General features: G+C 41.2%; 1 protein-coding gene across 4 annotated transcripts in view; it reads left to right on the top strand.

The window, feature by feature from the left end:
* Positions 1 to 23,969, top strand: part of PATJ (PATJ crumbs cell polarity complex component) — a 364,450-nt gene that overhangs the window by 154,520 nt on the left and 185,961 nt on the right. For 3 of the 4 annotated variants that reach the window (XM_056814120.1, XM_056814122.1, XM_056814121.1), the window contains exons 26-27: positions 176 to 253; positions 9,425 to 9,527. In XM_056814120.1, coding sequence (XP_056670098.1) covers positions 176 to 253; positions 9,425 to 9,527 — 181 coding nt within the window. The remainder of the gene's footprint in view (positions 1 to 175; positions 254 to 9,424; positions 9,528 to 23,969) is intronic. The other variant, XM_056814123.1, reaches the window with a different exon arrangement.

Raw genomic sequence — 23,969 nt, 5'->3', positions numbered from 1 at the left:
CTTCTTGTGTGTTATGTTTTTAAGTGAACCCATTGAATTACTTCACTTCTGCATCAGGGAACAGTTCCCATAAATTTCAAAGAAGGATTACTCATAAATCTCACAGAGTAGCAGTACCGGATAATTGTTATGAAATTTAAGGCTTTTTTTTTCTTTTCTGGGTATGGGGGCACAGGTAATCCCTCCAGTGACTTCCAAGACCAGTCATCCTCCCAAAACCCAGGAGCGAGAAAAAGAAGATAGGAAAGAAAAGGTGATTATTGACTCCCTTTCTTATTGAAATGCCATCATTTCTTCTTTCCTTCTCTTGCTCTTGATCTCCTGACACCGGACAGATGGTAAATATTTATGGGGTGAACTACTCTGTGTTTGGCACCATAACAGGTCCCAGGAGACGGAGAGGGATTAATAAGCTTCCAATCCTTTCCCAATCACGCTGATAGTTCTTGTACCTGGAGCACAAAATAAGATCAAAATTGATTTGATAAGAAATATTCATTTTAGGGGCGTAGGGAATGAGCCTTGTTGTTGACCTGTCATGTGTTGACAGAAGTAGAGCTCCTGGGGTATACAAAGGTCCATCAGGAGTGTGTGGTGGAAGGCACCAAGGGGAATAATTGGGCTGTATGGTAACTCTTTATTATGCCTAATTATTCTTTAGAACTCCGTTTTATGGGAGATCTTCCCCCAATTTGAATGGAAGCTCTATGAGCAAAGGTTTTACTTACCTGCTAACTAGTGTATCGATCTCCATCAAGCAGTATGGTAATTTGTATACAGTAGGTGCATAAAACATTCTCCAAATTTCCCTGTTTATCTCTCTCCATCTCTGTCTATCTACAAGTTCATTTGTTTTTACACTGCCAATAGGCTATAAATGCTTTCATATTTCCAATGCTTTTGAATTGTGGTGCTGGAGAAGACTTTTGTGAGTCCCTCGGATACCAAGGAGATCAAGTCAGTCAATACTTGAGGAAATTAATTTAGACTATTCACTGGAAAGTCAAATACTCAAGCTAAAGCTTAAATCCTTTGACCACATGATGAGAAGAGAGGACTAATTGGAAAACACCCAGATGTGGGGAAAGATTGACGTTAGCGTCAATGGAGAAGTGGATGGCAGAGCTTGAGGATGAAGAGGAGAAGGATAAATAGTGTCATTGGAGTGACAGACATGAGGGTGAACAGATTTTAGGAGTTAGTGGAAAGTAAAAGGACCTCTTTTGCTATAGTTCACGGGGTCACAAAGAGCCAGACATAACTGAACAACAACTTAATTGCATATTTATGCTATCTTTGATTTCTTTCAGAACTCCCATTGAACCCAGCTACTCTCCCCCAGTGCTGTGCATTTGTTTTATAATTATTTTGCATTTCCCTGTTCATGTTGCCTCCCCATTAGAATGTGTGCTTTTTGAGACCATGAATTTTTTCACTTTTGTCTTCATATCCCTGGTATGGAGGAGGGTTCCTGGTGCAAAGGAAGTGTTTAATAAGCATGTGATGAAAGATTCTTAGTGCCAGTGTTAGTTTCTACATGCTAGAAGTCCTTTGTGGGGGCAGTAGCATTTCTGCTGCTTGTCAAGCATGGAAGACTCAAAGACAGAAATGCAGCGAGGAGAACGGTATCATGAACAGAACTCAATGCTCTATTGCTATGTTCAAGGGAGAAAGGTCCCTGTTTGGTTTTCCCTTTTGGGGGAGGCAGGGACAGGTAATCTCGCCATTGACTTCCAAGAGCAGCCCGTCAGGTGCTCAGAGAGAAGAGATCGTTGGTGATCATACCCTTTTCCAATAGAGTAGCTTCTTACACTATCCTTTTTATGGAGAGGTGAGCGGTCATGGGAATGAGGCTTCCACCATCTTACAAATGTCTAGAAGTCAGGCTGCTGAGAAAGGGAGGGATGAATGAGCACGACAATGGAGAGAGAAAAATGATGAAGAAGAGCATAGTGTTGTGGGCAGAGAACTCAACTCCAGTCAAGTCTCAGTTCTGATATATTCTGACAATCCAGACCTGGGAAAGCCACTTAGTCTGTTATGCCTTCTGTGTCTCTTATGGAAGGTAACAATTGCCCATTTGCATTGATAGATGGAGTTTTCGTACCTGTACCAGTGAAATCACATGCTCAGACAATTCCCAACAACACTACTAACCATTAATATCATTATTTTGTAACCGTTGACTTTGCCCAGCTTCAACTTTTGCATTTGAAAAATGGGTATGTTGACCATCTTTGTATTTTGGACCCTTCTGGCAGTCAGTCTGGAGAAGCCTATAGACTCCTTTTCAGAATTGTGGTTTTACATACTCTCAATAAATATACTGAGTTACAAAGGAAACCAAGTATACTGAAATAGAGTTATGAAAATATTTTAATACAGGCCTGTGGCCTCAGACACTTCCTAGCTGGGATCTTGGGCAGATCACTTGACCCCAATTTCCTAGCCCTTACTGCTCTTTTGTCTCAGAATGAATAATAAAATAGAAGAGAAGAGTTTTAAAAAACAAGCTTATGGACACTGTGTTAGGATCCCCTGTTCTTATATACATCGTGATCTGATCCAAGGAGATATCTGGGGGAAATTCCACAGAGGAAAGTGACAAACATCTGGTGATGGTCATCGATTGGTGATTTGTTTAGCTTGGTCTAATGGGTGTCCCCTCATCAGGATGCCTTAAATGTCATCATTCTTTATTATCTAGCAGAGGCAAGAATAAGAATTTCGAAGAACTTGGCATAGTGATGAAAGGAAAGAGAATTTCACAGGCAAGGTAGAAAGTCAGAAATTCTCTGGGCTGCACCTTTAGAGTGAAGAGGGGCCAGGAAAGATACCATACTACAAAAACCTGCATTCTTTCATGTACATCTTCTGACATTTTGCTCATGACAGAGCTTGTTAGTGGCCATGAGCTTTCTTTGATATTTCACAATTGACTGTTTCATAGACATCACAACATGGTCCAAGGCTCCTTTCTTTGCTTAGCACCCGGATCACAGAACTATCGAATCCTGGGATCGAAGGGCTCAGAGAGTAGCAAAGCTCTCTGTACATACACTGCACCTGACGGTAGCCAAAGAGAAGCTCTGAGCTTTAGAGATAGTAGAGATAGCAGAGGTCCACCAGTCCTGCTCAGTCTTTCGTTTTCTCATAAGCTGAGGCTCAGAGAAGTGGTCAGTTACCAAAGCTCTCAGAGGTACTGGTGGGCAAACTGGGATTTTAAAAACTACGTTAATTCAGAAAATTTTATTGATATCTTGTGGTTTTCTATATCACACACACACTTCTGAATATATCCCTCTAACTCTTCTCTATCCAGCTACCATTGAAACTGTATACACACACACACACACACACACACACACACACACACACACAGAGCATAATTTGTTCAGCGATTTCTCAGTTGGTGGATACAATTAGTTCTCTACTCTTTGATTCTACTAAAAGAGATACTATAAACATTTTTATACATATGAATCCTTTTCCTCTGTCTTTGATCTCTTGGGTTTAGAAATGATATTTCTCAAAGGGCAGGAATGACTTACTGACTTTTTTTGCATGGCATAATTTCTTTTTCTGTTTCTTCTCACACATTTATTGGAAGATGGCTTTTGGCCACACATTTACATTATTTCTCTATATTTCTTGGATATCAGATTTTTATTCAATGATATAAAGCAGAGATTCCCACCCTCCCACCCCCTGCAAATTGAGTTTCCTCTCTTATCCTGGATCAAAAGCTTCTCAATTTAATGCAGTCAAAATAGTCTCTTTTTTCCTTTGATCATCTTTAATCTCTTGGCTGGTCAAGAATTCTTCCCTTAATTGTGGTTATCAAATATATCTCCATCCTTTTCTGTCCATTTGTTTATTGAAGTGATTTTTTTTTCTAGGTCACATTCTTTTGGAACTTATTGTAAGGTCCTACACTAAACTTGTTTTTCCCTCCAAATTCCTCTCCAATTTTTTCAGCAACAGAATTCAGATTTAAACCAATCCTCACTCCAGATCTAATTATTTTTTCCCCCACTGTACCACCTACCCAGCCTCTTTTGAAGGCTTCCAAAGAGAGGGAACTTCCAACCTCCCAAATTAGGCCATCTAGTTTTCTTTAGCTCTAATTGGTAGGAAGTTTTTTCCCCTTTACATCAGACCCAAGGTTATTTCTTTACTATTTCAATCAATATTTTAGATATTATACTGCTATCACTTGTTTTCTTAAAACCTACAATTACAGCCCTGTTTAGATAGATAGATAGATAGATAGATAGATAGATAGATAGATAGATAGATAGATAGATAGATGGATGGATGGATGGATGGATGGATGGATGGATGGATGGATGGATGGACGGATGGACGGACGGACGGAAGGACAGAAGGACAGACGGACGGACGGATGGATGGATGGATGGATGGATGGACGGATGGATGGATGGATTGGTGGGTGGATAGATGGACGTACAGACAGACAGACAGATTGAGAGATAGATCGAGAGGTATGTAGGTAGGTAGGTAGGTAGATAGATAGATAGATAGATAGATAGATAGATAGATAGATAGATAGATAGACAGACAGACAGATAGAGACAGATAGACAGAGACGGGCAGATAGATAGATCTATAGATTCATTAATAGACAGAAGACTGAAGTGCTTACTGTGTTCTACCCATTGTTTTAACTTCTGAGAATACAAACCCAAGGAAAAAAGAAAGTCAGTCCCTGCCTTAAGGCACTTGAATTGTGAAAGTGGAAGACCACCCAGAGGATGGAAGAGGCAACATAGAAAAGTTATATTGGGAACCGGGTTTAAGGAGACAATGGTTGGCAAGGAGGTTCTGTGGAAGGTCATAAGCAGGAGACATTAGAGGCAGCAGATTTCACTGAGTAAGAAGGCTAATGGGGAGGGAATCTCACAGGTAGTCTTGGCCTCAGATGTCCATCAGTTCTGTTAAGAAAGGCTATCTCAAACAGGCATTTGTTCAAGCCTACTCGATATTTATGAGCATCATAAGATGCCTAAGTGTAAAGAATCAATACGGTTAAGGCTTTCACATGCCCTCATCCCTCCAGTAATAACAATGGAAAAGCTATGTTCTGAAATGCCAGTTTAGGGGGCGGTTATTAATTTTTTATACCTTCAGAATGTCTTCCTGCAGAGTGTCTGTTTGCCTCTTGCCTCGTAATCTCTGTGGAACTAGCTGTATTTCACCATTTGGCAGGTTCAGGGACATAATGACTCTCCAAGCTCTTCTTACTAGTTAGCTTATGAAGTTGCAATGTTGGAAGGATGTATTGGAGTCTCAACAGATAGATGTGTTGCTGGTCTCAAGAGCACTGAGCCCACAATTCACCAGTTGGATGGACTCAGCTTTGGGGAAGAGAGCCTTGAGAGGAAGATGCTCGAGCAATTGCTGTTCTGTGTATTCCCCAGAGACGCTTCCAGTAATTTCTAAGCATGTCTTTAAAATGTCACTTAAGAGTAATAGTCCTATTTTTTATAGACTTTGAAAGCAAATGTTTCCACTTAGAAGAAACTTCAGCCTGATTGATTATTGGTTAATTAAAATGGAGAACGTTTCAGGGTCAGAGAGAAAGAGAGAGAGTGTATACTAATACAAACATATACGTGTGTGTGTGTGTGTGTGTGTGTGTGTGTGTGTGTGTGTGTATAAGTGAAAAATCTAGAGAATTCCCAGTAAGAGATCTTCCTCATACCAATGTCTATGGGCCCCTGCTCTATAACTTGCCTCTTTATAGATACTCTCCTCCTTCCACATTCCCACCCCAGGTTCCCCTTCTGTGTCATCTCCTCCTATGAGATATACTCTGCTTGAAGACAGGTAATGTCTTCATTTTCATTCTCAACTTTTAACACACTTCCTGGCACATAGAAAGAACTTAACAAATTGTTTTTCATTCCTATCTCTCCTTTTTTCCTTTTCTCTCCCTTTTCCTCTCCTCCTATTTCCTTGCCTCTCCTCTCCTCTCCTCTCCTCTCCTCTCCTCTCCTCTCCTCTCCTCTCCTCTCCTTTTTCCCTTTGTTCTTCCTTCCTTCCTTCCTTCCTTCCTTCCTTCCTTCCTTCCTTCCTTCCTTCCTTCCTTCCTTCCTTCCTTCCTTCCTTCCTTCCTTCCTTCCTTCCTTCCTTCCTTCCTTCCTTCCTTCCTTCCTTCCTTCCTTCTTTCCTTCCTTCCTTCCTTTCTTCCTTCCTTCCTTCCTCCTTTCTTCCCTTCCTCCCTTCCTCCCTTCCTTCCTCTCTCCCTCCCTTTCTCCCTTCATCTCTCCCTCCCTCCCTCCCTCTCTCCCTCCCTCCCTCCCTCCCTCCCTCCCTCCCTCCTTGGAACCAATACTTAGTCCTGATTCTAAGAGAGAAGTTAAGGATTTAAAAACAACAAGAGAAATATTGGTGCAGTGACTGAAATGGGAACTGAAAATTGTACAAACTTGAATATCATTAATGGAGTTCAGAGTCCTTGATCCAACAAGGAGCAGTCAGGAATCATGGATGATGTTATCAGTCTCACAACTCACAGTGGTGTCACAAAAGAGAATTGAAACTCTTACCTTCTATCTTAGGCTCAATATTGTATATTGGTTCCAAGTCAGAAGAGTGGTAAAGGATAGGCAGTGCACATTAAGTGACTTCCCCAGGGTCACACAGCTAGGAAATATCTGAGGCCGAATTTGAATACAGGACCTTCCATCTCTAGGACTGGCTCTCAATCCACTGAGTCACCCAGCTGCCCCCTAGTGCACTAATATTTCTGATAGCCTAGTTACTCTGCCCATGGACAGCTATGAGTCTGGATTTTTAAATTTAATTTAATGTAACGAGAGACAACATGATCGCATTGAGAGATGTTTTCTCTGTAAGAGTGTCTGAGACATAAGAGGTGATTAAAAAGTACTTTTTTCATTTATTCATTTATTCATGGTATCCTAGAGAACTCTTTTCAAAGCTATAAATCACAGAAGTCAGATTACTGTGAGAAGGGCCTTCCCACACCAATTAAATCACAGGGCTTGAGCCTTCCTCTTCCACCCAAAAACATAATCCAACTCACCAAACAAAAGGTCCCCCTTGTCTCTAATGTGAACTGTTGTAATTGCCTCCTGATTGACAATGCTACCTCCTATCCTCATAGGCATCAAATGGCTGTATCCAAAGCCCTTGCTGATCATTTCATTACCGTGCTGAGGATAGTTCTTCTTTGGCTCCCTGGTGTTTCTTGTATAAGCTATGAATTCCTCTGCTTGGTATTTAAAGCCTTCACAATCTGACTTCTTCATATTTTTCTGAGCTAATTGAACTTTTCTTTCCCCTGTCCTCAGACACAGACACTCTTTCTCCATTCATGGTGTCCTACTGGCTGACAATGAGCCTCTCCACTGTGCCACCTACCTGCCCTCTTTCTGTTTCTTGATGCAATCAATCCACACCCTTCATTGGCCCCAGTTTCCTCATTAAGTCTTTGGACTACATGGCCCCTGAAGTTGCTTTTTGCTCCTCTCTAGCATAGCTCTTCTTTTCCCTCCTTCCTTTTCTTGCCTTCTCCCTTCCCTTCTAAGTATTCCTTCCCTTTCTCTCTTCTCTCCATCTCTCCCTCCTTCTATTTCTCTCTGCCTTCCTCCTCATCTTTCTTCCTTGTGTCCTTCTTCCCTTTTCCTTTTATCTATACAATCCTTTCTCTATTTACTTTATATCTTGTCCCCATGCTATTACCCAGAGAGTGACCTCCATTTGGATCTTGCTGATATTATTTTTATTTCAGCTTTATTTTATTTTCACTTCCTTCTACTTGGCCCTTCTCAACTCATTAAGAAGGCACAAAAAACATTGCATTATAAATATGTAGAGTCAAGTAAAACATTCCTACACTATTCCTGTCCAGGAAAATAAAAATAAAGAAAATAGAATAGACTTTAGTTTGCCCTAAGAGTCCATCAGCTTTCCATGGTGAATTGAAGAAGAGATTCCATCATAAGTCATTTGGATTTGTGCTTGTTCATTGTGTTGAGCAGAATTCCTAACCCATTCCCAAGTCATTTATCTTTAAAATATTGTTGCAGTTGAATAAATTATTCTCCTGTTTTTATCCCTGTAAGTTGGCACCTTTTGACCTTTGGAATTAGACCCTCTACCTTCTCTCCCTGCCTCGCACTAACTTTCAGACTGATTAAGACTCATCTCATCACCTTCCTCCAAAATACTATTTATTCTAAGTATGTGTTATTTCGCTTTCCCCCATAGAATATGGGCTGCTTGAGGAGGGAAGAGCATGTTTTATTTTGGCTCGTGATGGACCCTTAATCAATTCTTGTGCAATGAATGTATGATTTCTATGTCATTTAGTGTTTGCCTTCCAAAAAACAATTCTCTGCCATTGGAGTGGCTTCCTTTCCAATTGGCTATAATGATGGACCATTCATTCTCAGGTTACTAAAGTGCATCCTGCTATTAGCCACTTTGTTCTCTGAAATCTAATTGAATATAAAAAGGGAAATCTTGTATCTAAACAAACCAGTTACTTGGAGATTTATGGTTTGCCTAGCCCTCCTTGCTCTCAGTCTCCTTAGCTGCTTCATTCCCCCATAGTCATTTAGGATGTTTTATTTTTCTGGATATAGAAGGAGCTGGGCGTACACGAATAAGGTAATCTTGCCATAAGTTTTGTTATTTCTTAATTGAATTTCTTTCAATCTAGGGTGTTTGTTATTATTTTTACAACAAAATGTCTTTCTGGCAGAGCCAGTGCATGCATGAAATGTTCTAAAATGCTCCTAATAAAAGCAAGTTTCTAACCTTGGTGATGTTTGTGAAGGATAAAGAAAAAACCAAGCCTTGCGTCAGTGGTCTACCTGGAGTTCAGATGGCTCTAATTTCCACCGTCTCTAATGGGTCTCTGGCAAATTTAAAAAAGAAACTGTTACTTCTTAAATGAAGGGCCAATTTCTGGAAGCAATTTGGATTAGCATTTTGCTATTAGGGTGCATTTTTAATATGTAAGTTTCTTTGAATTGAGGGTTTTTGGGGGGGAGGAGTCAATAACTAATTTAATTTCCTGTATGTTAAGTCTAAAGGTGGCATGTGAATAGGGACTCCTTCCTCTCTGGGGAAATAATATGCTAATTCATGTTAAATCAATGATCAATAGAATGGCCTCTTATGGTTTCTAATTCCCAATGCCACTCCTGACCCTCAGAATTCACAGCATTTTCTCACTTTGCCAATATAGCCTTAGGGGAATGATTGACATTGGCCAACCTGCTCATCGATCCCGAGATCAGGGAGAGTGGGTGTTGGCACTTTATTTTTGCCAACACTCTTAGTAATTTCTACTTTGGTCCAGCTTGTCATTTACTATGATCAATAGAAAACCAATAATTAACTCTTCTCTCCTTCTTACACCCTGCAGAGAAGGGGTGGTGCACCCCCTCCAATGAAACTGCCACCTCCTTACAAGGCTCCTGCAGAAGAGAAAAAGTATGATGACGAGGACGAGGAGGAATTTACTGAGGGTGAGTGCTTTCAGAATTCTCAGGGAAGAAAGTGATATTCCTGTCATAATTTAAAAGATGGTTTTTTTGATAAGTGAAGGATCATGTGAGTTTGTGACCTGCGAGTCAGAAATAATCTTTATTGCCCAGTCTGGTTTTTCTTAACATTCTTTTTCTCGAGTTATAACATGCAGGTGTCTGTTTGGAAAACATTATTCCCACACTGTCTTTTACATATTTTTTCTACCCAAATTCCTGATGTGGAATGGCAAATTCCTGAAAAACACTTTTCAACTTAAAGGTGGGATATACATTCCAGGTGGTTCTGTGTTCTTTGAATTAATGGAAAGCATCGCCGATTTTGACCATTCAAATGAACAGCTAAGCCAGGCATGGTTTGTACTTGGCTTGGGATTCATTTCAGAAGTTTGTTTTGCAGCTGCCAGGACAGATGTAAGTGACTGGTCATGTTTGATCTTGGCTAAAATAGAATTTGTTGTGATTCCAGATGACTTGGCCTGGAGAAAGGAGAGGTGCAGAGGTAGACAATTGCATCAGTCCTAGAAGTACATACAAATAAAAGCCAACATTTATATAGTGCTTTAAGGTTTACAGAGATCTTTACCAAACATTTCATTAGATGGGAGCCTCTGGAGGAAACATACTTCTATGGTAGTGAAGAAAAATCATGAATATATTAATAGAATATTAAAGCTGAAAACAGATGGTAGAGATCATCTACACCCATCCCCCATTATTCCGAGGAGGAAAATGTGGTATTGCCCTATTTAATAACATCATAGGATTTGAATCTGTGACAGAGCCGCAGAGATTGTCAGGGCCAAATCCTTTCTTTTACTAATGGGGAAACTAAGCCTAAGAGTGTCAAAAGGAAGTCAGTCATCTCTTTGGTAGCACTGAGACAAAACCTCAGGTTTTCCATCTCCCAGTCTTGTGGTCTTCATCTATACATCCTTGAGACTTAGTGGTCAGAGCAATCCTGGTCTCTAAACCCCTGTAAAATTGTGCCAATATTTGTTTTCTTTCTTTAGAAGTCATGATTGATATTTTAGAAGGTCTGAAAGTCAATATTCCTTATTCTGCCTTTGATGTATTCACCTGGCTGGGGCTGAAAATCACAGGCTTCTCCTTGTGTGACTTCCTGACAAATACTGACAAATATATACTTGTAAACAATAAAAAGGTGATCTTTGACCATATGATACAGGAATCCTCTGTCCTAAGTCATAGAGGAGGTATTTCCTTTACAAAAGATGCAAGCCCTCCCTGGAGAAGCTTACAGCTTAATTGGGGGAAGAGACACCAACAGAGATTGCAGCATCATAGATGGAGAGGCAGAAGAGACCTCAGGGATCATTTCTTCCAACTCCCTCATTATTCTAAGGAATAACTGAGCTCAGTATGTTGTGATTTATCTTTATATCCCCAAGGCCTAGGACAGCTCCTTCTGTGGTTTAACTACTTCTATTGTTTTCGCTTGGATCCATAATATCCATAATATTGGCACTTCCATTGTGAGGAATTTCTCCTTACCAATGCTCAACAACTTATGGCCTTACAGGGTAATCTATAACATGGAGAGGTAAATTACTTCCTCGGTTTATGTCAGAAGATAGATTTTAAGTTTATTTTTACTTTAAATTTTAACTTTAAATGTCTTCCTGGTTGTAAAGCCAGTTTTCAATTCACCATACCATGTTGCTTCTCAAATAGTTGTTGTTGTTAAGTTGTTTTTAGTCATGTCCAACTCTTCCTGACCCCATTTAGAGTTTTCTTGGTAAAGCTACTGGTTTGCCATTTCCTTCTCCGACTCATTTTACAGATGAGGAAACTGAGGTAAATAGGGTTAAGTGCCTTGCCCAGGGTCAAATAACTAGTCATGCTTCTTGTTGCTGTTTCTTTCATTCCCCATGAGCCATTTTGTCCCATGTGCATAGAAATTTGTGGCAATCAGTAGAATTGTTTTTGAGAAGTAAGAATTTATTTCTTTTATTGTATTTGTATCCTCAGTATCTGACCAAGTGTCTGTCACATTGTACATGTGAAACAAATAACTCCTTGTTGAATGGAATGAGACCCTAGGTCCTCCCAGTAGAATGTTCATCCTCGAAGGCAGGAAACTTTTCTTTCCTTTTTGCCCCTTCTTTTCTTTTCTCTTCTCTCCTTCTTTTCTCTTTTGTTCTTTGTGTAAGGGGGAAAGGGTTTAAATTTTAAAGGGATGGACTCAATTATTTAAGAGTTTGGTCACCAGGAATTTAATTAATTCCAAAGAGATTTTATGTTCAATTTCATTATAAAATGTAGAAAGAATGAAGTAAGAAATCAGAGAGAGGATAAAGTACACCTAAATATGAAGTAATTTACTCCTGGCACCTAGCTCAAAACCAGGACCAGGAGAGTTGGTTCTTAGTTTATCTTGGGAAAGCCAAGGACCTGCAGAAGTCTCCCCTGAGGCTAGTCTCATAAGAAAATATCCAGGAATGAGCCAGCTTTTTCACTCACCACGTGTCAGTCCAGTCAGCAGATTCTTTTGCCCCTCTTCACCAGCCTCAACTCGAAAGGATGAAGAATTTCTTCATCTCCACTTCCAAAAACTAAGAACTGAGTCTCACAGGAAGTGACAGCCCCTTTTAAAGACATTTTCTCTTGTGTCACTTCCTGTGCCTTCCCCTAATTTCACATCTACCAATCATAGTTGTTTCTCTGTTCTTGGACTGCCCGGAAGGCAGTTAGTCGATTCTGATTCATTACCCATTATCACACATGTGGGTCACAGACCTCCCACTTCATGATTAAGTGGGATATTTGCACTTTTGGTGATAAAAATGGGCAGATCTTTATACTTAACTTTGAAGTATCGTGTTTACACTTATGGGGATTAAAGCTACAAATAGACAAGGGTTACAATTTAATCTTCACAATCAGGGAAGAGCTAAGTACCTTCATTGTTACAATTATGGAAGAGCCAAATCCAATCTTCACATCTGTTACTGTTTCTCCTTTACCCAGCACAGTGTCTTGTATATTGTATGTGCCTAGTAAATGCTTATTAAATGGAATTGGATGGAGTGGGATGCTCTGTCGTCCTAGTAGAATATAAGCATTATAAGTACAAAGGCAGTTTCTTTTTTTGTCCTTTTAACCTTATCTCCTGATTCTGTACCAATCATTTAGTAGGCCCTTAATAAATTCTTGTTGAAATGAATGGATTTGATCCTTTTAGGTCTAAATTAATAACCCGCTTTCTTGTATTATCAGCTCAGATCAATGATGGTAAGAAATGATAAGAAACCCGTGTCCCAATCGGGAAATGGAGAAATTCATGTTTACTGAAAATAGAGACACTTTTAAAATCTCATCTAGATTTCAACTCCATTTCAGCAATAATTATATCTCTTAGTTTGAGGGGGAAATGAGGAAGCAAAAACATGAATGAATCTTTGATAATTATTAATCACTTGAATACCTTTCTCTTTAAAAATAATATTTTCCATTTGAGGAATCTGTAATAATAAGTAAGATTCATTGGAATGGTTTTGGACTTCTGACATTTCTCTTTTCATTTTTTTATAACCATACCTCACTTTAATATATTTTTACTGATATTTTCTATTTCTTGAATCATGATAGTATCCCACGAATCCTTACCCCTGTCCTCAGAAAATCTTCTAATATGACAAACAGCATTTTTTGGAGAGAGAAGTCAGTACCATTGATCAGTGCATTGAAACATTCAGATAGCATGTTACATGTGTTACACCTGTGGATCCCCTGTCTCCCACCTCCATGATATTAGGTTAGGGGATATCCTCTCATCAGTCCCCTTTCATGACTGTCAGGATTTGTAGAATTTTGTGACATTTACTTTTGCATTTTTAGTGTATTATCCTTTTCCTTTTTCTTTGCTATGGTACTGATTGGGAATTTTGCTGTCTTGATTCTGCAAACTTTACTCTGTATCCAATCATGAAAGTCTTGGCAGGCTTTTCTACACTCATCAAACTCATCATTTCTTATAGAAAGTGATATTTCATTTGTAAAAATGGAGAATTGAACCCCGGACTTCAATCCCCAGAAGTTCTTGGCCACTTCCCAGAATGCTTTGTAACCTCACCTGAATTCCCACCTGGGATGAGAACAAATTATTGTTTGAACTAACTCCACCTACTTCAGGCTCTCTCTCTGGGCTTCCGCTTCTAGGGACACGCGTCTCCCAAGATGTAGTGAGTGAAATTGAATGGGCCTTTCAGCCCTCCTAGCCACGTGCTTTCTATATTTGTATTTTCTTTATTTCTTAATCTTTAATAAACCTCATAAAAATATAATACTTTTAGCAGAGAAACTAATTTTAACTGCTACACATTCCATATATGAATCACAATTAATTTTTTCATTCCCCAATTGATGGACATCTAATTTGCTTTCAAATTTTAACCATCAGAAAATGTGTTGTTATAAATACTTTGGCGTATATGGGGATTTGTTTCTTATCTCTACCATCCTTGTAGTATAAGCCTAGTAATAGGGTCTCTGGTAGAAGGGTATGGACATTTTAGTCTTTTTTTTTTTTTTGCAAAATTCCAATTGATTTTTTTTAAGCCTTTACTTTCCATCTTAGAATCAAAGCTATGCATTGGATCCAGTGCAGAAGAGTGGTAAGGACTAGGCATTGGGGGGGTAAGTGATTTGCCCAGGTTCACACAGCTGGGAAATGTCTGAGAGCAGACTTGAACCCAGGACCTCCCATCTCTGGTCCTGGCTCTCAATCCACTGAGCAACCCAGCTGCCCCTCCAATTGTTTTTGAAACAATTCTACCATTTCATAACTCCACCAGCAATATATAATGTACCTACCGTCCTACTCTTGCCATTTTGTTATTTTTTTCTCCTGGTTTGTAACATCTGAAGGGAACCCTCAGAGTTATTTGTATTTACATTTCTCTTGTTGTTTATGATCTGGAATATTGATGTGGTTATGGATACTTTATAGTTCTTCTTTTGAGAGTCATTGGTTGATATCTTTTGGTCATTTATCTGTTGGAGAATGGGGATTCTCTACCATTCTCAGAGAAATCTGATATACAGATTCCCATTAAGCCCCTTCCCTTTCTATCGTAAGTGCATGAATTTGGTCTGTGCAGTAGCTTTCCAGTTTCATGTAATCAAAGTTATCTACAATATATTATCCTTTGTAATTGCCTCAGTCTCTTGTTTGGCTAAGAATCCATGTCTGACCCACATGCCTTAAAATTAAGTGGCAATGCAGACAGTAATGGGCTTTCATTAGTCTTGTCACTGATAAAGTCACATCATTTTCTGATGTTGAAACATTTATCAATGCCAAGGATGACTTTCTTTTGGGGTGCTCAGTGGGTTGCAGCACCTACAGGGACAGTCACCAGACTTTGTCTTCACGGGCGATGGTGGGCATGGGCAGTAATAGGGAAGGTCAGACTTAAGACCAGTTTGAGGGAAGGCTTGCCAATTTTTTTTGGGACATGTTGAGTTTGAAGTGCAAATGGGGCTTCCAGTTTAAAATGTAAAAGATGCAGGTAGTGATACAGAATCAGAGCTCAGGGTTACACAGTAGGGCTGGAGTCAGGAAGACCTGAGTTCACAACCTGCCTCAGACATTTACTAGCTGAGTGGTCCTGAGCAAGTTACTTAAATCTTTTGACCTCATTTTCTTCACCTGTATAATGGGCATAACGATAGCCTATACCTTCCTGAATTGTTGTGAGATGTTTGTAAGGGACTTTTTAAACTTTAACAAACTGTATTTAGTTCTGCTGATATTGATATCTTTGCCAAGGAAACCCCAAACAGAGTCACAAAGAGTTGGACACAAATGCAATGACTGAGCAAAAAACAACAATGATGGAAGATCTGAAAATGTGACCTTGGAAAGAACCAAAATCAGCTCCTCATTTTTCTTCTTCTTTTTTTTTTTAAAAACCCTTACCTTCTGTCTTGGAGTCAATACTGTGTATTGGCTCCAAGGCAGAAGAGTGGTAAGGGCTAGGCAATGGGGGTCAAGTGACTTGCCCAGGGTCACACAGCTGGGAAGTGTCTGAGGTCAGATTTGAACCTAGGACCTCCCGTTTCTAGGCCTGGCTCTCAATCCACTGAGCTACCCAGCTGCCCCCTCCTCATTTTTCTTGATTAAGGTCCTCCCAATTCCTTTCAAAGACCACAGATTCCTCATGTGAGAGCTGAATGGGACACCAGAGGTCCCCTTCTCATTTTGTGGATGAGGAATATGAGAGCTGAAGTCATGGCTAAGGACCCCACGATGTCCCAATGAGATAATGTTCTTGGAGGGAGTTCTACCCACATCCTCAGACTCCAGGGCAAAGGCTCTTTCTATTGGGCCATGTTGGGTGGGAGAAGAAGCCATCTTTAGATGTTAGAAAGGCTTAGAAATGAATTGGGATTTGATCTGACATGCTCGTCTCTGGTGGGAGAAGGATCAAAGGGTGGAAGTTGTAATGAGAGAACTATCTACTAAAGAGAGAGACAAGGTTCTCAGAACTGGAGCTGTCCAAAGGAGGGAATGAGTTGCTCTGGGAGGCAGTGTATTTCCCACCATAGGAAGACTTTCTCCAAATGACAGATAACTTATCGGGCATGTGGGTGAGAGGATGTCTATTCAGGACTAGATATAGAGCTGACCTTTGAGATAATTTCTATCTTGGGTGATCTTGGGTGGGTGAGAAAGGAAACTCAAAAATGAACAGTGTCATACTCAGTGACCTAAGCCCCCTTATCTAAGCTCTTCCTTCTCTCTGCTCTCATTACTCACCCCCAAACACCCTGGCCCTTAGGAGGCCCATCTTTTCCATTTCCCTATAGAAAACAAAGCCAATTCCCACCTCTGAGTTTCCAGTTATGCTGGATCAGCATTCGTGTTGTTGCTTAGTCTTTTCAGTCATGTCTGACTCTTTATTACCTTATTTGGAGTTTTTTGTAAAAAAAAAAAACCACTGGAACAATTTGCCAGTTCCTTCTCCAGATCATTTTACAGTAGAGGAAACTGAGGCAAATAGGGTTAAGTGATTTGCCTGGAATCACACAACTGGTAAGTGTCTAAGATCAGATTTGAACTCAGGAAAATGAAGCCTCTTAGCTCCAGACCCAGGGCTCTATCCTCCCTGCCACCTAGCTGTCCAACTTGACTTTTAATTGTCTTCAAATTGGCATATAAAGCCAAGTGAACTCCTGTTAGTGCATACTGATTTTTACATAATTGAAAAAAGTTTAAAGGCAGATTTCCTATAAGCCCAGTAATGGACTTCTGGTACTATCTAATCTAGTAAACAAACCTAAAAAATGAAAGAGGGTGGACAGGAAAGAGACAACATCTATTTCTATTCTGATATGTACCCAGAAAGCTGTCACTTGACATTCCTGTCTGAAAGCTCCCTCTTTGGACAGTTGTCCATACTTACCCAATGTTATTCATCTGACTTGGTTAAAGACATTACTTCCAACTTTCTTAATAAAAAGCACTGGAGATTTTTTCTTTATGGAATAGGGGTCCAGATCTAGGATTTCTTCTGTTTCGGGGAGTCCCAGTGTGGTCACTCACTCCATGTACATCAATCGATGTACATCAATCATTTTTCTGTGACCGATTGTCTTAGAACATTTTCTGTACACTAAGAGGGGTCATGGGTTGCTTTGATAACAAAGTTTTTATCTTGCTAAGGCAGATCTTAAACTTAAATCTTCCAGAGTCTTAGGCTTCCTCCTTCATCACTCTGGGATACAAAAATAAAGAATCTTCCTAGAGAAGTTTACCTTCCACTGGATTATAACATGGCAATATTAAAATAAAAACAAGGTTACTTTGAAAGGGAGAAAGGAATAACAACTCTATTTAATTTGGAAAGTTTCTTGTAAGAGTCATATCTCAAAGGGAACTTAGAATTCCATGATGGGGTTAGAGAAACATCATTCTAAGCCTGAGAGGCAGCCTGTAAAAAGGAAAGACGAAGGAGACAGAATTAACCATTCAGGAGAACAAGATGGCATCAAAATTGGCTATTACATAGAATAAGGGAAAGAGAATAATTTAAAACTATTCTCTGGGCAGCAAGGTAGCTCAATGGATAGAGAGCCAGGCCTGGGAACAGGAGGACCTGGGTTTAAATCTGGCCTCAGGTACTTCCTACCTTTCTGATCCTGGGAAAGTCCTTAACCTTTGTCATCCTACTAAGTAGCAATTCCAAGACAGAAAGTACGCATTATTAAAAAAAATACCTTCTGGAAGTTGGAGCTGGAACCCAACTGGGTAGGATCTTAATGCTTAACAGAGGAATTTGTGTTTTATAATAAAGGGAAAGTGGAGCCAAAGAAGCTTCCTGAGGGAGGATTAGATGATGTGGTCAGATCTGGCTTTGGACATTTTTATTTGGTACTTGGTCCATCGAGGATGAAGTGAAGGGAGAACCTGAAGACCAGGCTGATAATGGGAAGGCTAATGCAGTAGTTAAAAGGAGTCTGATTAGGGCTTGACCAAAAGAAGACTTAGAGATGCAATCCAAAATTCTATTGTTCTATCCATTTCAAATTATTTTGGAATCCTCAAGTCAGGATAGAAAGCAGAAGGGCCAAATGTGATTCCAGTTCTTTGTCCATTGGGCACTTACTTCAAGATCCAAGAGACTTCAGCTCTAAGACAGTTTTCCGCTGGGTTTCTGTGCTGTGGAGAAAGCCTTAGAGGCCCTGGTTCTTCAGCTCTCTGAGCTGGGCTTTGCAATCATTCAGCCACCAAACCTTGGTTCTTAAAAGTGGGCCCTTTGCTAAGCACTAAAACCTCCAACAAAAGGCAAAAACGTCATCAAGGAGCTGACATTCTAGCATGGGAGGCAAAGGAAAAAAACTACATAAGGGGGACCTGGGAGGTAGTCTTTGGTGGGAAGTCACCAGCAGCCAGGGCAGGGGGACAAGCAGTGGCTTCTTAATGAAGGATTTCAGCTGGAAGCTAGGAGCTAGGAGAGGTAAGGAGGGAGAGCATGGCCAGAGAATACAACACAGAAAAAGGAGATTGCAAGGTCAGAGTATCTGGATTGTGGGCCAAAGAGTAAAGTGTCAGAAATCTGGGGGAGTAAAAAGGGGCTACCTTGTGAAGGCTTTTCAAGGGTTTTTTTAATTGGATCTCAGTTAATATATTGCTCCAGTCTTTCAAGGTTCACCACAACTCCAGGAGTTAGGGTCATCGGATCACAAAAGCTGGAATCGAGTCAAACCTCCTCATCTTCTGTATAAATGAGCCTAGGGCCAGGGTTTTAGCCCCTGTCTCTTTGTCCCATGCTTTCTCCACTCTGCTTCTCCAATTATGGAATCCTGTCAATTCTGGAAACTGTGGCGAAAGCAGAAAAGGAAAATCATGCTCTAGGAACCTTTTTCTGTCACCCATTTTACATGTGGAAATGTTAAAGCAGGAAGAGACTCCCAGTCCTACTCGCTCATCAAGTTGATGTCTGTCTTTGCAGCTTCGGGCAATCATAGTGTTAGCTCATTTATTATTTGGAAGGGAAATTCCCTATTTGGGAAAGAAATGTCGAAACCATTGGATTCCTGAGCAGACTCCTAGAATGCCAGAGCTAACAAAGAAGGCTCTTCATGGTCCTGTCCAAGCCCCTTGGTTCACAGAGGAGGGAATATCAATCCTGGAGAGGTGGGCAAGGTTGGCCAGCTGTGAGAGAGCCAGTCTCCTTACCCCCCTCTTGCTCAGTCCTTTTAGTTGTGCCTGAGTCTTAGAGTTTTCTTGGCAAAGATTTAACTCATTTTACAAATGAGGAAACTGAGGCAAGCAGAGTTAAATACTTGTCCAGGGTCACACAACTACTAAGTAACAAAGGCTGGATTTTAACTCAGGTCTTTTTGATTCCAGGCCCAGTACTCTATCCATTGTGCCACCTAGTTGCCCATGGTGGATAAAAGGACTGGGCCAAAACCAGAAAGTCTAGAATTCAAATCTACCTTCTAATATATCCTTACTGGGTCATTTGGGATGCTGAACATCACTAAAAAGGCCTTAATAAAAAGGGGAAGAAGACAACATGAATCATGGAAATCATGATTTTTAAATAAATAAAATTTTAAAAGGGGATTAATAATAGCAACTGTTTCAAACGTGAGAGTTTGAAATGAGGAAATATAAGAAAAAGCACTTTGCAAACCATTTAAGTTCTCTGTAAATGCTAGCATCTGTCAAATCCTTTAAGGTTTGCAAATTGCTTTAGGTATGGTATCTCAATTTATTCTCACAGCTCGTGTTACTTTTAGACTTCATTTGACATATTAAGAAACTGAGGCAGGGAAAAGATAATTGATTTACCCAGAGTCATACAATAAGTAAGTGTCTGAGGCAGCACAGGAACTCAAAGTTTCTGAACTCCAAGTTCAACCCTAACCACTGTGCTGCCGTGCTGGCTAGCTTTTTATCCTAGTTTCAGTGATTTTATTCACACAAAACAAAACCCCCCAAATTTTTATTTAATCACAATTATCTGTTTTCTCTTTCATGCTCACACCTGTTCCTTGTTAACGCTCCCATTAGCCCATATATGGTTCTTTTCCAGTTTTATTTATCTCAAATATTCAGGTGTTATAATCCATTTTGTGTTTCCTGAGCTACATGATGTGAACCCTCATTTCTAATAATCTGTTTTCCAATTTCCCAGGATTCTCATTAAATAGGAAAAAATTTGTGTGTATATATACACACAGACAAGTTTGTATATGTATATATCACTGTATTTTTGTTGTTATTTTTACCTTCCGTCTTAGAATCCGTACCGTGTATTGACTCCAAGATAGAAGAGTGGTAAGGGCTAGGCAATGGGGGTTAAGTGACTTGCCCAGGGTCACCTAGCTAGGAAGTGTCTGAGACCAGATTTGAACCCAGGACCTCCTGTCTCTAGTCCTGGCTCTCAATCCACTGAGCCACCCAGCTGTCCCCTTTAAAGTGTTGTCTACATTTTGTCATTTTAAGGCAGAAATCCACACTATTGTGTAACTAAGATATATGATTTTTTTAAAGCTTTATTTTGTCTTAGAATCAATACTATATACTGGTTTTGAGGCACTAGAATAGTGGAGCTTAGGCAATAAAGATTAAACCCAGAGTCACTCAGCTAGGCTTTGTCTGAGGCCAGATTTGAACCTCAGACCTCCAATCTCTTGCCTTGACTCTACCCACTAATACTCCTAGCTGCCACCAAAGATGTATTCTTGTCTTTTTTTTTTTTACAGATTAGATTTTACAGATTAGGAAATTGAGGCTAAAAGACATGAAATTGATTGACTATTTGACTGCTCTAGGGTCACTCAGCCAGTAAATGTTGGAGAAGTTGGAACCCAAGTCTTTGAATCGCATTGCCTCCTTCCTTTATCACCTTTTAGCTAATCATCACCAATTGGATAGGAAAAAATGAGTTCATATCATCAGAGTTAGAAGAGACCCCTCAGGACATTTAGCTGCCTTCTCCCTTCACAGATGTGGGAACCGAGGCTTCGAGAGTTTAGGTGAGCTGCTCTTTCTTGCCCACAAAGCGAGAGAGCACTGGAGGCAAGGCACGACGAGCTAAGGGCTTCCAGACCCTCCTAGAGCCCCAGCTCCAGCCCCATGCCCAGGGCCATGGTTCCCTGGTGTCTTCCTTCGAGATGGAGAGTTGATCTTTCCTTGCCAATAGATGTCACTACAATCAACAGCAATTATCCTCCTCTAGGTTTCGGAAGCTTGAAGAGGATACCTAGCCCAGAGCAAGCCTTTGCAGGCAATTCAGTGGGACCAAATAAAGTCCAGATTTGGAGAAATATTTGCCCACCGATCTAGCGCTCTCCCTCTGTCTGTCTCCCCCTCCCCTGTAGAGCAACGATTTAGGCGTTATTCCATATTTTAGGCGCTTCTTCCTTGGGCATCCTTTTCTGTCCTGTCCACAGGTTTTTAATGAGCTCTATCTCTTCTGTTGAATTCTTAAGTCGTTACCTTCCCAAAGACTAGCACGACCCAGCTTCCCCCTGAGGGATGCTTTTAGCAAATGGGCCAAACGCTCCATTCCCTGCCTGCCCCGGAACCTCGGGTGGGAGTTGTGGGTCCGAGTGGGTTATTGTGAGAAAACTGAATGCTCGTGTCGTCTGAAAGAATTCTTGGTAAAATTGTCATTGTGATCAGGTGTTTCTGGCTTCCTGTGCGGTTCAGTATAAACAATCGGCTGAACAGATGGCTCCGTGTGTGTGTGTGTGTGTGTGTGTGTGTGTGTGTGTGTGTGTGTTGGAGACTTTGCTGAGAAAGGTCAGAAAATATTATTCTCCTTAATTAATTGAATACTAATTCTGGAATGATCATGGTGACTGTGGATGAGAGACTGCTCAAGAAATGAAAGCCTTGTGCCAGAGAGCATCTGAAATCGAGACATAAGAAACTCATCAGGGCTCGGAAGTCTTCACATTTGCTTAATTGATTTTAAAACATTCATTTAAAGGCTCGAGCGCTGCCTAGGACCATGGGTCCAAGGGCTGGTGGTGTCATATCTCCAGATGTGTCTAGGGGTTAGTAATGCTCAAATGGAGCCAAGCTGCCTCTTTGTTATGGGCGAAAAAAATGATTCAGGAGCATCTCTGAGCATTAAAGAAACAGTAAGTTGCCGATTGTTTCAGGCACTCAGTGCACCATCGACTTGGCTGGTGCTTTTTAATTTGTTCGGGGAACGATGCAATTAACATGATTAACTCTTTCTCCCTGAGAAAAGTGGGGTCATTAAAATGATATTAATCGATGCTCAGCCTGAGCTAGAGGAATGGCTGTTTACGTGCATTCTGCCTCTGAAGCATTCTCATGCTAGCAGGGTAAACGAGAGCCCCAGACAGCGGCGGTTGGAGCATCAGTGGGTCAGATGTGGGAGAGCAGAGATTTGCTTTGCTCTGCGTACTTTTCGAGGCACGCTTTCCTCTGCTGACAGATGTGACTGCTCGCTTGTAGGGACTGAGGGAAGCTCCAGATTAGTGCAATTGATTGCATCTCCTCACAGAAAGAGCCTGACGGTTTGCCCTACCGGAGAATTAAAAACAAAAGCAAACCAACAATCTGGGAAAAATAGGCCCAAGGTCGTCAGGAGAGAGCTGAGGACAGAGGCTGGGGGAGAGTGTTTAGCTGCTCCCAGCACCGAGGGTTTGTCAGGAATGCGGAGTCCCTGAAGTGCTCCCATCACACAAGCTACAGCAATGGTCCAAGGGGGCTTCCCAGGTAAGCTTTCCTGTGTGTGTGTGTGTGTGTGTGTGTGTGTGTGTGTCTTGTGTGGGCTTTCTTCTTGCTATGATCTGATGGCATTTCAGGAAGATTGGGGGCGCCCAGGTTTGAATCCTCGTAAGCCTCGTAAGCCATTTCTGTGAAGGTGGCGAGGCAGGATGCTCCTGCGTTCACAGGCAGCGTCTGCATTCAGCACGGACGTTTGAGATCTCTGGTGAACATTGTCACTCAGATCAGTGTTGGAATGGGCAGGAACGCAAGCAGATCTGATCTGCCGGCACTTCGCTGTCAGCATCCCTAATGCCTCCTCCTTGGAGCATCTCATCATTTTAGAATTGCAGCTGAGAAGTCGACCCACTTAGCTCCCGTTACTGAGGCTGTGGTGTGTGGCTTGTGTTTCTCGTCCGCATCACAATTTTCTAATTGATGTAAGGAAAACTGACCATTCAGCATTTCCTTCTCCCTGGGAAGAGAGTTTATTTAGAAAACAATTCTGTCGCCAACTTCCCTTCTAGACATCCAGTGAACCCCCAGATATTGTTTCTGTGTTATTATTCAGTGTGTGCTGACCAGGACTCAGTGTCCCTATTTGGATTTGGATTTGGAAAGCCCCCTCCCTCCCCCGAGCTCCTCATGACATCCTCAGGACCCTCCTGGGTTCCCTGCGAGTCTAGGGCTGTAATGGAAGGCAGCCCTTTCCTGGTCTCTGAAAGGAGCTCCTGCCAAACTTCCTTGAACTATTGCAGGATGTCAGGGTCTCTTCTTAAGGGGATGGTGCCATTGGCGTCGATTATTTCACAGATGTATGCCCTGAGTTCTCTCTTCACTGTGGCTTGCTTTCTTCACAATGTGGTGCCTTATCTTTAAGACGATGACAGGAGGGGCACAGGCAAAAGCACCTTGATCACTTGCCTGCATTATTGCCCCAGGGAGGCAGTTGTTAAGTCCCCCAGTCTAAGCAGCCATCATCTTGGGGGCCCTCTTCAGTTTCAGGAGGAGCCAAAGCAGATGAGTCAACACTGGACCAGCCGCCAAATACGTTCATCCTCGGGGTGAACTGGCGAGCCGGACTCCTGGCCAGGGGCCAGAGGGCTCTTCTAGGTAGCCCCTCGGGCTCTGAAATGGCCATTCTGGGCATCTGGACCGGCCCTTTCTCATAATTGAACGCTCTCCCTCCCCCCACT

This window comes from Monodelphis domestica, chromosome 2 (genome assembly GCF_027887165.1).
Source record: "Monodelphis domestica isolate mMonDom1 chromosome 2, mMonDom1.pri, whole genome shotgun sequence".
Classification (NCBI taxonomy): Eukaryota; Metazoa; Chordata; class Mammalia; order Didelphimorphia; family Didelphidae; genus Monodelphis; species Monodelphis domestica.
This window is presented reverse-complemented; position numbering and strand designations above follow the sequence as displayed.